The 15,082-nt window shown below is 36.2% G+C and overlaps 1 protein-coding gene across 1 annotated transcript in view; it reads left to right on the top strand.

Annotated features, from left to right (window-relative positions):
• CEP128 (centrosomal protein 128) overlaps positions 1–15,082 on the top strand; it is a 386,614-nt gene that overhangs the window by 136,069 nt on the left and 235,463 nt on the right. Inside the window, exons 15-16 of the mRNA XM_023511493.1 lie at positions 119–769; positions 6,547–6,711. Of these exons, the coding sequence (XP_023367261.1) occupies positions 119–769; positions 6,547–6,711 (816 nt within the window). The remainder of the gene's footprint in view (positions 1–118; positions 770–6,546; positions 6,712–15,082) is intronic.

Here is a 15,082-nt window from a genome sequence, read left to right as displayed (position 1 = left end):
AAAGTATTTCTTGATGAATTGTTCCTTTCCTTGCGGATTAATCAATGTTTTGTTAACTGTCAGAGTCCATGGTGGATTTTTACAGCAATGTTTTTGTTTTATGTTCTTAACCTGATAGGTTTTAAAAGAAAAGGATGAATTGAAAAGTCAGCTGTTTGCAACATTACAGCAAATGGAGTGTCTTCGAAAGGAATTGAATGATGTTCTAACCAAGCGTGCCCTTCAAGAGGAGGAGCTTCACTTAAAGGAGGAGAAACTAAGTAATATTACATCTCAACAAGCTGACCTTGAACTAGAAGTCAAGAATGCCCTGGATACCATTCAGCGACTAGAAAATGAATTGAAAAAACAGAGTATGATTCAATGCCAGATGAAAACCGAGAAAGTTCACCTAGAGGAAGAAATTGCAGAGCTCAAGAAAAGCCAGGCCATGGACCAAGCTAAACTTCTTGAGATGCAAGAGTCCATCAAGGACTTGAGTGCCATCCGAGCAGATCTTGCTAATAAATTGGCTGAGGAGGAGAAAGCCAAGAAAGCAGTGCTTAAGGAAATGTCTGACCTCACCGCACAGATGACATCCACCGATGAAGAAACAGCTACAGTCATCACACAGTTAAAGTTAGAACGCGATGTTCACCAGAGGGAGCTGAAAGATCTCACGGCATCGTTGCAGTGTGTGAAAACAAAACATGAGCAAAATATCCAGGAGCTAATGAAGCACTTTAAGAAAGAAAAGAGTGAGGCTGAGGATCATATTAGGACACTGAAGGTACCTGTGCTGAATTATCCTGATGATACTCAAGGAATTTTTCTAGTGGCTCATGAAGTTAATAAAGCGTAAACTTTTAGAGATCATTCTGTATTCCCAAGCACTGAAGGAAAGATAAAACCAACAATAAAGAAGCTATTCATGCCTGTTCGGCCAGGTTGAAATGAGTTATAGCAGCCACCTGGGAGCACCTATTTCAGAGCATTGAAGCCCTTTAAAAAGAACGTTTAGCTATTTGGGGAGTTCGGGAAAGGCAGAGGTGGCAGTAAGTTGTGGACCTGAAACGTGCCCTCATTCAACATTTATGACCTCCTAAAATATAAAAGCAAAGACTTGTCAAGGCCATAGAAGCTATAACCACAGTCCTTATTAGTATGGTAACTAAAGTGGATAAGCTTATGGGCTGTGTAAACCCAAGGCTTTTGAGATTTACCCTTTCTTTTCCAAGTCAAAATTGCCTGGGTAAATGCCTAATTGAAATCTTGCATGTGGGGAAATGTTTCTAAGATCTAATGGCATTAGCATTATCACCATGCAGGGCAATCATTTTACTGCATGATTGTCAGGAGTGTGATAAATCTATCTCTCTTCCCTGCTCTATTTTTTTCTCCATAGCACTTACCATCATAGACGTAGATTCCACATCACTTACTGATTTATTTATCTCCCTTTATTAGAATGAACACCCCATGAGGATTGGGATTGAGTCTGTTTTGTTTACAGCCATATCCCCAGTACCTAGAACAGTTTCTAGAATATTTTAGAGTCTGTTTAATAGGTGAATGGATGGATAAATAAATACTTATGATGTGAGGTGAAATCACATTGAAATAGCTCAGATTTGTAAAATGCTTATACGTATATGTATTTTTTGAGTTCTTCCCCAGTCCTATATAGGCGTCTGGCATTAATGGATTTGGGGTTATTAATTGAGGTAAGCATTTCAGAACAGAGGCTGAAAGATTAGGTGAGAGACTCTTATTATATTCATTAAACTAAGATAATAACATCAGTTATAAGATTGTTGTATATTACTAAGGAATAAAAATACTGCCTCCTGCCTATAAAACTATAACATGCTATCAAGTAAAAGATAACATCTTAAGTCAGGGATCACAAAATGTGAAAAATATACATCTTAATACTGATGAAATTTGGAGTAATATTCTTTTAGAGTTGATGAGGACATAAAAGTAGAATTAGGGAGACGGAGAAGAGCTGATCTTAAAGAAAATATAAATATAGATTTCATGTGGATTGATTGACTGTGACAGTGATAATCTTACAAGCAAACATTTTTTTTCAACATTTTGTGCCAGTCGCTCCTCTAGGAACGTTACATGTGTTAATCGTTTAATTGTCGTAGTATCCCTGCTGATTGTGTGGAAGTATTTTTTCCTTGATGCAGGAATTGAAACACTGGAGGTTAAGTAACTTGCCCAAGGTCTTTGGGAGAGGATTTGAACTTAGGACCAGTGCCTGTATTCGTAACTATCTTCCTGTCCTGGAAAAGGTTTAGAATCAAGTATGAGTACAAAATGACTTGGGTGACTCGGTGGATGATGATGCTGTTTGCTGATCAGATTCAGAGGGTAATGGGCAAATTGAGTTTTGGAGCATTTTGAGCTAGGTGGGGGAGACCTTTAGATTAACTATGAAAGCCTAGGTCGTGCAGTTTAGCATCTCGTGGGTCAGGCGTTGAGGGAGAAATTGAGTCTAGAGTAAACTATTTGGGAGTTAGCTACAGGTGGTAGCTGAAATCATGGGATTTGGTTGGTACTGTACAGGGAGAATGAAGAGGTTGAAATGCTAGAACATAAAGGTTTAAGTAAATAATTTAGAAAGAAGGTTTAATGTTTTGGAGACCCAGGTAGGACATTTTAAGAAAGACAAAAATTAAGTGTTAAATGTGACAGACAAGTTAAAAGAAGAAGTAAAAAAAGCACTCATTCCATTCAGCATGGTGAAGATGCATGAGAAAATATGAGGGCTGGATCAAAAATAGAGTGTGTAGGCTGGTTTGAGGAAGCTTGTGAACCTTGACTGACTGCTCTCCTCCCCCTGAGGTAGAGTAGGGCAGTGGTGCAGTCAGAGATGTGTGAGAGGTGAAGACTAATTAGGGCTCCCTAGCCACACTGCTAAGTAGCTTCTCTGCTTCCCCCTAGTTCCTTTTTCTGTCCTCAACTCCTCCCTTTCAGCCTTCAGATACCACCTGATTTCCTTTCCCAAAATATATATGTGTATGTTTACTTTCTACTTAAAAACCTTCACTGAACATTCGTTGTCCTTGGACCAAAGGGTCCACTCTAGCCCAGCCCTCCCTGAACCAGCCCTGCCTGCCTGAGGTGTGGTTATTGCCTTTCAGGCTCCGGCAGTCCTCAGACCACTGTACATTTCCATACATTGTCTTTGCTGCTCATTTTTTATCTAGATTGGCCTTTCTTTCTTTCAGCTCCTTTATGAATCCGCTGAAATTGGAATGAATCTTGACTGAGTTGGCTCATTGTTGATGCCTCTAGGTCAGCGCATTAATGCTGCCTTGCATTTTGGTTTGTTGTGTGTCCATCAATCTCCAGAGGGTTGGGCATCGTGTCTTAGGTATCTTACATAATGTTCTGAACATATAGAAAACACTCCGTAGATGTCGGGTTGGGATGCTTAGAATTCTGGAAATCAGAAAATTTGCTCCCGACTTGTTCTGTGATCTAGCTGGTTTGAATTTCTCTCTGTCATATGGGAAAATTGATTTCCTCATCCTTTTGGTAGGAAGCGCTTTGAACTCATTTACAATGAGATGGCAACATATTGCCTATGCGTAAAGAATTTGTAATTTGCAAGTAATGCGTAGTTTTTCTGAAACCTTTCATATATATTTTTTTCTTTTTAATTTGAAAGACTGAGATCTGGAGGAGTGTTGCCGCTGTTCCCTAATGTGTAGAGCAGTCAGACAAGACCTAAGACCTGGAGAACCAGAGACTGGGAGAGCCTAGCAGTTTGTTTTTAAAGCAAATAAATTACCCTCGGGGAACAATGTCCACCTCATGCTATTTTATTAATATAGCTCTATACTTTACCTATTTATATTAATTAAAAAGAGCTGATTGCAGTGGTCGTAACAGGAGATTTAATAGTATACTGAATTATGCACACGATAGGGTTTTGGTACAAGTAGCTCCATAAATATTATATTTCTGTGTCTTTCGGCTTCACCTTAATTTATTACTTTTTCTGAGTCTGATATATCACCCATGTTTTTTTCTCTGTATAATTTAGTTGTATGTATTTTTCTTCATCTAGAATCACTCTCTTACCTATTTTAAATTTAAATTTAAAATATTTTAATGTTATATTCTAGGTGCTATTAATATTTTTAGGATATTGGGCTATGCCCTCATTGAAATTTTAACAAAATCATTTCATAGAGTCTTTTATTGGAATCAAAAGATGCAGGATTGGAATTTTATACTTTTGACCCTTGGTAGACATTTGATCTTGATCAGGCTACTTTACTTTTTTATGCTTTATCAATAATATAGGAATGATATCCTTATATATCACTGGGTTGTTGTGAACATGTTACTTAGTAAACTCTAAAATAAAATGTAAGTGTATCACAACATTAAGTAAGTTCTTATTAAAACATAAGCATGGGTGTGCTGATAAACATCATAAAACAAGCTCTTTTAGAAGGAAAAAAACTTGAAGTTACAGCATTTCCTAACTTCAGTGGTACAAACATCCCCAACTTGGCTAATTTCAGACTTACCAAATGGGACATCACTAGCGAGGGACAACATTGGCAAGAGATGAGCATTATTGACTCTTGAGCATCTCGATGAGCTGGCTTTTAAGCAAGAAAAGGGGGGAAACTTCTTATTTACCTGTGCTTTTTATGGGACATAAAGGAAAGTAAAAGCGTTCTGCTGAAACCCAGAATTGTAATTGAACAATTTTCCTGATGAGAGACTTTATTTTGTAAATTTATTTCTTAGCTGTGAATACAGGATTGCTCATAAAAGAATCAATTCTTTTGTTAATTCAAAGTGGCATCAGGTCTTAGGTGAATTTTGTGGCATAAATAAAATATAGATTTTTGCTTACAATTCACATATTTCTTCCTTTCAGGAAATTGTTTCTGTTGATTGTGTTCCTACATATACCTAATTAAACACATATAACAAACTTACACAAATAAAAGAATCCCATACATTTTAGGCATTAAAACATTTATTTTAAGCAGATGATATGTAGGTGCTTCCCTGTTGTTAGTCACCTGTAGGTATGGATAGTTAGCATCGCTAGTTGACCCAGATGATTTTTAAAACCTAATGACATTATACCTTCTGAGAGTCAGCGAGGCTGAGTATTTGACAGGATAGATGCTAGAAAGAATTCCAACGTTCAAATCCTGGCTGTGAATTTACTCATAATGTACCCTTGGGCAAGTTACCAACTTTTCTCTGTTTCAGTTACAAAAAGGAGGCAATCAGACAACAATAGTGCCTTAATAGGACTATTATTGGTACTGTAAGGGGACACCAGCCCTGTTGAGGGGGAAAGACTTATTACTGAAATGTTGCGAGGATGAAATGAGGAAAAACTACATACCAAAAATAAACTACTACACACATCTCACAGCAGTGTTGATGAATTACATTGTTGTTATTTTAAAATTCTTTAAGTTCATATGGCTAGAAAATCTTTATGAATCCCATGTAAAAAGTAGATGATTTCTAATATTTTTTAAAGCTGATTCTGGTTATATTCCAAGTAATCAATACATGGGTATTTTATTACACTATTGTGCTGAAATAATCACTGTATAAACTCTTTCATATTAAGTTTGTAGTTTCTTGGCTGTTAAAGTTCATATTCTTTTTAGCTTCATAAGGGTAGTATCAATAATTACTTGTACAAAAACTATGTAATTCAGTGATAAATACCAGGCAGACAAGTTTCTTTTATAGATGAGGAAACTGGTCAGCCAATAAAATCATCTCACATTCTTTCTTTTTTTTTTTTAAGTATGCTTTCAATTGGTTTTCAATTGTCTTAGTTTGAAGGTTTTTTTTTCTTTAATTTCCTATTATTTATTTATTTTTTTTATTGAGACAGAGTCTTACTTTGTGGCCCTCAGTAGAGTGCGTGGCATCATAGCTCATAGCAACCTCCAACTCTTCAGCTTAAGCAATTCTCTTGCCTCAGCCTCCCAAATAGCTGGGACTACAGGTGCCCGCCACAATGCCCGGCTTCTTTTTGGTGGAGACAGGGTCTCACTCTGGCTCAGGATGGTCACAAGCCTCTGAGCTCAGGGCAATCCACCTGCCTCGGCCTCCCAGAGTGCTAGGATTACAGGCGTGAGCCACCATGCTCGACCATGTTATTTCTCTTTTGGGACACTTCCCTAATGACTCCTTCCCCTCTCAGCAGAGCTGGTGTCCCTTCTTTGGTCTCCCAAAATATCCAGTTCACACCTTTGTTAAGCACTTCTCATTTATGGTTGCCAGAGTAATTGTTTCATCCATCTCTTTTACTTTTCATAGCTGTTATCTTCAGCATCTAGTACAGTGCCTATCTCTTTAGTAAATGTTGGGTAGGTGGGGATCAGTGATCAAATAAATGCAAAGAATGTTTCCTTGTGTTTATTTAGTGTTTAAGTATGCATGCTTTGAAAGACCTGAAATCTTGAAGTATTTTCCTACTAATATAATGTGTAACTTGTCTTGTATAATTTGGCCAGTGGACTCTCTCTTTTTCTTTCTTCTCTTTTTGGTCAGGCTGAAAGTTTAGAAGATAAGAATATGGCTATGGCCCATCGTTGTCAGCTGGAGAAGTTGAAATCACAGTATGACGGATTGACAGAGGAATTAACCCAGAATGAAAATGAGAACAAAAAGCTAAAGCAAAAATATCAGTGTTTGAAGGACCAACTAGAAGAAAAGGTAAAAATATGAATGCATTTTTTAAACTTCTTCTAGAACGTATTTTATGAATTAACAAATGGTAATTGTAGTCTTTCATAGGAAAGTAGTATTGTTACCAGAAAAAATGATAATGTATTAGAATGTTGTAATTTTTACTCTTTCAGCCAATCAGTCATCTTCGTCTACATTTAGGAATTTAGAGACCTAGTAGAAAAGAAAGAATGGATTGATAACTTATTGAAGCCCTACTATGTGTCAGGCATTTATGCCAACTCATTTATACATGGCTATTCTTCATTTAATTCTCTCAACTCTTTGGGGGTTGTCTTAGTCTGTTTGAACTGCTATAACAGAATACTATTGATTAGATGGCTTAGAAACGATAGAAAATTATTTCTTATAGTTCTGGAGAATACAAAGTACAAGATCAAAGTGCTGGCAGATTCAGTATCTCATGAGGGCCTGCTTTCTACTTCCTAGGTGACCCTTTTTTCCTGTGCCCTCACATGGCAGAGAAGAAGGATGCTCTTTGGGGTCTCTTTTATTTTATTTTTTTAGAGATAGAGTCTCACTTTGTTGCTCTTGGTAGAGTGCTGTGGCATCACAGCTCACAGCAACCTCCAGCTCTTGGGCTTAGGTGATTCTCTTGCCTCAGCCTCCCAAGTAGCTGGGACTACAGGCACCTGCCACAATGCCCGACTATTTTTTTGTTGCAGTTTGGTGGAGCCTGGGTTTGAACCCACCACCCTTGGTATATGGAGCTGGTGCCCTACTCACTGAGCCACAGGCAATGCCCTGGGGTCTCTTTTAAAAGGATATTAATCTTATTCATGAAGACTCCACTTTCATGACTTAATCACCTCCCAAAGGCCCCACTCGAATAGGTTTCAATATAAAAATTTTGGGGAGACATATTCAATTTATAACAGTGAGGTTTTATTGATCCTTTTAAATCTATGAGGAAGCTGGCCTCAAAATATTTAATGGTAGGCCAAGCATGATGGCTTAGGCCTATAATCCTAGCACTCTGGGAGGCCGAGGTGGGTGGATCACCTGAGTTCAGGAGGTTGAGACCAGCCTGAGTAAGAGCAAAACCCCATCTCTACTAAAATAGAAAAACTAGGGGTCATTGTGGCAGGCACCTGTAGTCACAGCTACTCAGGAGGCTGAGGCAAGAGGATTGCTCAAGTCAAAGAGTTTGAGATTACTGTGAACTAGCATGTCACAGGGTTCTATCTAGGGCAACAGAGTGAGATTCTGTCTCAAAAAAATAAATAATGGTTCACTTATATGGTAGGCATTGTAACTTTTAATTATCATAGTAATTTTATTAAACTGATACGACTATCCTCATTTTTATAGTTGCAGAGAGTGAAGATTAAGAGGATTGCAACTTTGTACATTCCCACCAGGCTCACTGCTTTCCTTTGAGTAGATGTGTAAATTTATTTCTAATGACTGCTGTATATCATATGTTGGATAGAATACTAGAGATACTAGAGATTCTTAGGAGTTGCTACTTTTGAGGTTCTTTTGTGGCAAATAGTCAACTAAGAATAGGTGACTAGAATATTTAAAGTTGCTTCCTTCTTCCATCAGCTTCCTACAAGGATTTGCAGTTCAGTGTGATTGAAAGCAAATGTAAAAAGACCATTGAAGTGTGGATTACGGGATAAGGCAATATGTTCATGGGCCAAGTTATACATACTTGATCAGGGTTACTAAAATCTATTATACTAAAAACTGTTCATAAACCTTTAGGGGAGAAACTTTCTTTTTCTTTTCTTTTCTTTTCTTTCTTTTTTTTTTTTTTGTTGACAGAGTTACCCTGGGGTTGAGTGCCATGGCGTCATAGCTCAGTTGCCCTGGAGTTGAGTGCTGTGGTGTCACAGCTCACAGCAGTCTTAAACTCTTGGGCTCAAGTGATTCTCTTGCCTCAGCCTCCGGAGTACCTGGGACTATAGGCCCCCACCAAAACACGAGGCTATTTTTAGAGACGGGGGTCTTGCTCTTGCACAGGCTGGTCTTGAACTCTTGAGCTCAAGCAATCCACCTGCCTCGTCCTCCTAGAGTGCTGGGATTATAGGCATGAGTCACAACAGCTTTAATTTAGTTCTTATGTCATGCTTTGTTTTGATATGTCTAGTGTTCACATATATTTAATGTATCGGTTGCCAAGGTATAGTTGTCATGGAAATGATGCTAAAATTTCCAGCTTTTCCATAATTAAAATTTTAGCTAAAAGATTGTGTTAACATGTTTTATATTTTTTAAATCTGCATTTACGAAATAATGGTGAAAAATTGGATATGTTAAAAATGTAAAGTTTACCTTGTTCTACTTTGAATAAGTGTTTCTTCGCTGATTCTTTTTGTGATGTTCTGGATCTGTGTGTTGTCACACATTCATATAAATGGAACATTCACCTTCGAACAGAGTTTGAGGAGTTAATGATTTTTAGTACATTGCTATGTACTGAACATCTACTATGTGGCAGGCATTGTGCTGTATCCTGAGGATAGGCTAAGATATAGATAAGATACAGATACAGATCTACAGGTGACCAATCCATAGTGGGATTATTAAAATGAAGCTTTTTTATAGTTGTTAAAACTACACAGTCAAGTCCTGACAGTGAGTGTTAATGCAGAGTAAAGATAGTCTCTGTATTCTAAAATGGTGTGCAATATTAAAGATACATATACACACAAACACAACTATGTGCTTGCTTTTCTTTAAAATTTATTTTTGGCATTCATGATTGTTTTGTGGTTTTGATTGATTTAATGGCATGTGTCGAACCACTCTTTAGTGAAATTAGCTCTGAGTCAAAGCTTTGTTGGCTTGAACCATCTACAGAGGTAGAGCATTAGTGATTAAAACTTTGCATCAGAATCCTTTTCTAGCTGTGTGACTTCAGGCAGGTTGCTTAAAACGCAAAGCCTCAGTGTTATCATCCTTAAAACAGGTATAAATAATGCCTTTATTATGGGATTGAATGTAAAGGGTGTAGCACAGTATTTGGTAAGATATTAGTTAATAGTAGCTGCCAAAATAATATTTTGTTATTATTAGGTTTCCAAATATATGCCGTTTAATGGTTCAATCAACCAGTTGGCAAATGTTGATTGATTACCTATGGTCTGTGTGATGATGTGTTCATAACAGTAATAATGTACCTATGGTATACTTAATAATAAAGCAATAGAACTATGCTGATTGGAACTTTAGAGCCAAACTATCTTGAATCGTTTGGAACAGGTGGTCAACACAGGAGCCACCCATGTGAAAATAGCTGGCAGTTCCATTGGCAAATGATATTGAAGGCACTTGTGTTAAGTAATTCAAGCAGTAGGAAGTTTTATGCTTCCTATTTGAGGAGAGAAATCATATTTTAGTAATTTTTCCATCTCCAAGACTAGGCAGAGAGTCTGACACATAGTAGGTATTTCATAAGTAAATTATGGAGACAGGTGTCTGTGTCTTATATAAGCAAATATATATATACACATATATGTATATGTCTTCGTATGTATATATGTATGTATATACGTAGATAAGGAAATATGGAGAGACACATACACACAAATACACATATAAAAAGGCCACAGTGAGGGAAATTAAGAGAATAAAACAAAAATATATTTTCAGTAAAGGAAAGCCCAGTAACTAGTCACCCAAAGATTACAATTTAAGCAATGCAATGAACTTGATAAATGAGGCCTTGAGGACTGGAGGGGGTTTATAATTCAGATCTGCTATAATCAAAAGGGAAGCTTTTCTCATTTGTTTAACATTTAGTGCTACTTAGGCTACTAACATATTTTGTGTTTTTAAATCTTGCTATTTTGAATGTGTGCTCTGTTTAGGTTCTGTTTCTCAGGTTATTGGTGAGCTAAGAAATGTTAAAACTGCATCCAAATTTACATAAATCATTACCACCAGTGGTTGCATTAATTCGTATAGAAAATTGCTGTTAGTGTATATGACAGAGTAATTAACTTTAATATATTTTCTTCATGTACTTCAGTGGTGATATGTGGTAGTAAAATGTATCTTTTTGCAGGGTGTGATTTTACTTTGTCAAATATTATTTTTTCCATTTTACATGACAAAGAGAACAAATATTATGCATCCCACAGAATTTTATATATTCATTTGATACTTTATTATGAGCGTTCTTACCATGGAAAAGTCCTCCTGAAATATTATAGAGAGAATTTTCTCCTGTCTACAGTATCATTAAAATTTATTATTCCTTTTGCTTAAATTTTATAGAAAAATATTTGATTTCTTCTTTTGTTCCAAAAGAATCTTATTGATATTAATCTTTTGATTTTCCTGGCATTTACCTGGAAACTCATACTACTGTTTATTTGATCAGAAATATATTTTTGTTGGTCTCACTGTGAATCCACATTAGTAGATAGATAGTTTTTTGCTTAGCAAGTCAGCATCAAAGTTGGTGAAGGTTTTAAATGTCTGATCTATACAGATCTGGGGTTGATCTAATTTTTTAAAAATTTCTTATTTGAATAGTTAGGAGTTCATTAATGACACTGGCTATATTTCTAGAGATTTCAAGTAATTTTGTAATAGATGTATTAAAAGAAAGATTGATTTTACTTACTTTTAACTTGTTTGTATAATATTTTAGAAATAGCTGGTAATTGTTATTATTTTGTAGACTTACCTGTTTATACTCTTTTTGTCATGTTTTATAAGTATGGCTATTTTATCATAGAATATATGCAGCATGTCATACAGGTATAATTATAAACAATGAGGAAAATGGTGGAAATATTATGAAATTATTTTCCTAAGTCCAACAAAAATCTAATAAAGACATATATTTTCCAGTATGAGTGAAAGAATAATTTTACTGATTGTATTGATGGTAAATACACAAGAATATGAGAAATTATGAATGTCAAGAATGTATGGTTCTTATGTATCACTAAAAGTCACCAAACTCATTCATATAAGCAGAATTATTATGAGAAAATGCTTCTTTGTACTAGATACTTAAACCGGAGGAAGACAGAAGTACCTGGCACCCTCCTTTTCCTTTTCCTCCTCTAATCCATGATGGTCACATCAATTGTGGAGCTTTCTCTGTTGAGGGATATGCGATCATATAGATAGCATGCCTTTAGTTAACCAAGCCTTGACAAGGTTGGAAGAGTAGTTTTTCTGCTTCTCAAAAATGCTTTGGTCTACAGTTTACAAGGTAGCACTGGCTATCAAGGCAAAGACCTTATTTTCCAAAATATCACTATAATTGTAAAGTGTAAGAGGACTTTAAACATTAGCAACTCTTGATACTTTATTTTAGATGAGATTTTTACCCAAAGAGTTAATAGAGTTGCACAAGCGTTCTCAGCTGTCCGTTGGTAGATATGACAATACTGATAGAAGTCAGGGTTACCAATTCTATCCTTTCCGTTGTATCAGGACCAGTGAGAACCATTTACAGCCAGTATATAGATTTTGTAGGTTATCTAAGATACTTAGCTATCTCTTTTAATATTCATTTACTTCAATAGCTGTCTTTAGTTCTTTTTAAAGGAACTTATTTTCTGGAATTATTTCTTTGAGAAGATGAAACTAACTTTGATGAAATACTTAGGAGAGATTTTAAGACCACAAATTGTGAGGCATCTAAGCCTATAAGTTCATAGAAACTTCTGTTCTGTTGAATAGATCAGGATTTACAGAGATGTACTTTTGTTTCTTCCTGTGAAATACTTTATTTAAATTATTCGTGAAGTGGCACCTAGTAACATATTTTAAGCTATGGCTGTGTTGTATAGAAACACTTGAAATAGTTTTCTTATACAACATGTGGCTCTATAAAAATGGTAATTATATCTCACCATTGCAAGTGTAATTATGATTTTCATTTTCAGGGTGGTGGAAACTGAAGTTGAGAAAATACAGTGGCTTGCCCAACATTACGTGGAAACATGGTAGAAACAGGATATGAACTAAATTTCTTGTATTTTATCCTTTATTGCTAGCAAAATGACTCACATTGGTATCTTTTTGTTGAGCTGTTAGCATTTAATTTAAATTTAGGGTTATTATATTCAACAGCTTACCATATCATCTTTTATTTTTTAGTCAGAGAAGTTTTGGAATGTGAGTCATCAATGATTTTCTTAGAAAAATCTAATTAAGACCTGAAATTTCCACATAAAAGGTATCTGAGAGAGGAAAAAGCGAATCAGTGTTTTTACATTTTGTGTTTTAGTTCTACTTTAGCCATCTGTTTAGAATTGCTATTTTTTGATGAGGTAGAAAAATATATATGATTGTCAGATGTGTGTTCTGTAAAGTATTCACTACTTACAAAATCGTTTTGGCACATTTTTGACTAAGAAGCATTTGCTTGTAGCGGGCAGAATTCTCTGATTTCAGATTTTTTGAGAAAATGAGAAATAAGCAAATGAGCTATTGACTTCCAGTATTTACTTTAATGTTTATGCTTTAGGCCAGTTTTAGCCAGACTATGTGGTGTTCTTTGGTCTACAGCTATTTTAAGTTGTATGTGCAGAATAAAATTGTAGCCACCACACATTAATTTGGAGATAAATTTAAACCAGATACTCTAAACAGTGACTAGGATATTATGAATAATTTCTTGTCAGAGTCCTGTCTTCTTAAAAAATAACAAGGATAAAAACAATAAAATGGTCAAATTAAAGCTAAAATGACTCATTTTGCCATTGTCATTTATAAGGTAGGAGGTCTGTCAGTTAAGCTCACAAACTCATCCTAGAGGAAGTGCTATATACCTTGTTGATGAATATCATTTCAGTCCCCTTCCAAGTACTCCTCTTGGAAAGCTATGCATCAATGCCAGTGCCTACTCCACCCTTCAAAGAAATTTTGGAACTCATTTTCTGGAGTGGCCATTAGAGCTGTTGTTGTACTGGGTCTGACAGTGAAGTTCTTGAACTCTTCCTAGAAAAGTGCTACTTCCCTCCTTGTTGATTATCGCTATGGTCACCTTTGGAGTACTCCCCTTGGGCAGCTGTGCACCATTGCCACTGCCTAGTCCAACCTTTAAAGCAATTTTGGAACTCTTTTTCTGGAATGACCATCCGAGATATTGTTGTATGGCACAGAAAAACACACAACAGTAATAATGAATGCTACTCAGCAAGATACCACCACATGTTGAACACAGCTGTGAGACCTGATATACCATGGTTATGAAACCTTACTGAATGTTTGTATGGTGCTGCTGGTATAAGCGCACCAGTGGCAAGTTTGTGAACTTAATTGTCAGACCCATATAGTGGCAACTCTGATGGTCATTCCAGAATAAGAGTTCCAAAATTGCTTTGAGGGGTGGATAAGGTGCTGGTGTCAGTGTATGGTGTCCCAAGGGGCATAACTTTAAGGTGACTCTAGTGATAATCAGCAATGAGGTATGTAGTACTTTTTTAGGATGAGCTTGAGAACTTAATCCTCAGATTGCTTATGTTTAATTGAATCACTTAGTTATTAAGTCCAGAATAGTTCTTTGACTTTCACAGAGAATTGACTCAAACAACAGAGTACCTCTGATCTTTGAACACAATGCAAAACAAATGTATGTACCCTGGGAAGGGAGAAGAGTTATTTATATGTGCAACTGTGACAGAGGGAGGCAAAAGACAAAGGTGCATAGCAGTGTATCTGGTGTCTACTTTCCAGTTTGGAGCACAGGTGTGCTGAAGCCATTTTCAAACTCAATTCCACTGGCAATGACTTATCCACCAATCGTTTTCAATCCATGAGGTTGATTTTAAGTGAATTTCAGGAGTAAAGTCAAAGTTTGTCAATCTTATTGGGCCCCAGCTTGGACTTGATGGAGCTTTTGGTATAATGTTTAACTCACTGTGTAGTTGATAACTGCAAAGACCTGAAGAAGAAAGCAAATGTGTTGAACACTTTCCATTAAAATCTTTTACTATTGGTTTTACTTCATTTACTTCTGTAGTTGTGTATGATCCCTATAGGGTGGGTCTTAGGCTAAATAATAGTATGAGCAATTGGTTGTGGTGTGAAAAACCGGGGAAAATAGGCCACGTGAGGGGTTCTGTATCACATCTGTCTCAGTGTTTTCCTTGAAGTGAAGCAGTCTTGGCTGGATTTAGTTGTTTCTAAAAGGGAACATAAAATGAAAGTCCAGGTTTGTTTTCATTGAGTTTTTCTTTTATCACCATTTAAAGTACTTGTTGCCTCAATTCATTTTGCTATTTAATGTTGAACAAGCAATATTCTATAAATTTCAGGGAAAAAAACCAAGAGATGCTTGTTGTATACATGAGTTCTATTACTTGGAGATTTCATTTTTAAACCTTAAGAAATACTCTTGCTGGGCGGCGCCTTTGGCTCA

This window comes from Otolemur garnettii, unplaced genomic scaffold, assembly GCF_000181295.1.
Source record: "Otolemur garnettii isolate 467f Iridium unplaced genomic scaffold, OtoGar3 scaffold00020, whole genome shotgun sequence".
In the NCBI taxonomy this organism is placed as follows: Eukaryota; Metazoa; Chordata; class Mammalia; order Primates; family Galagidae; genus Otolemur; species Otolemur garnettii.
Note: the sequence above shows the minus strand (reverse complement) of the source record. Positions and strands in the feature narration are given on the sequence as shown.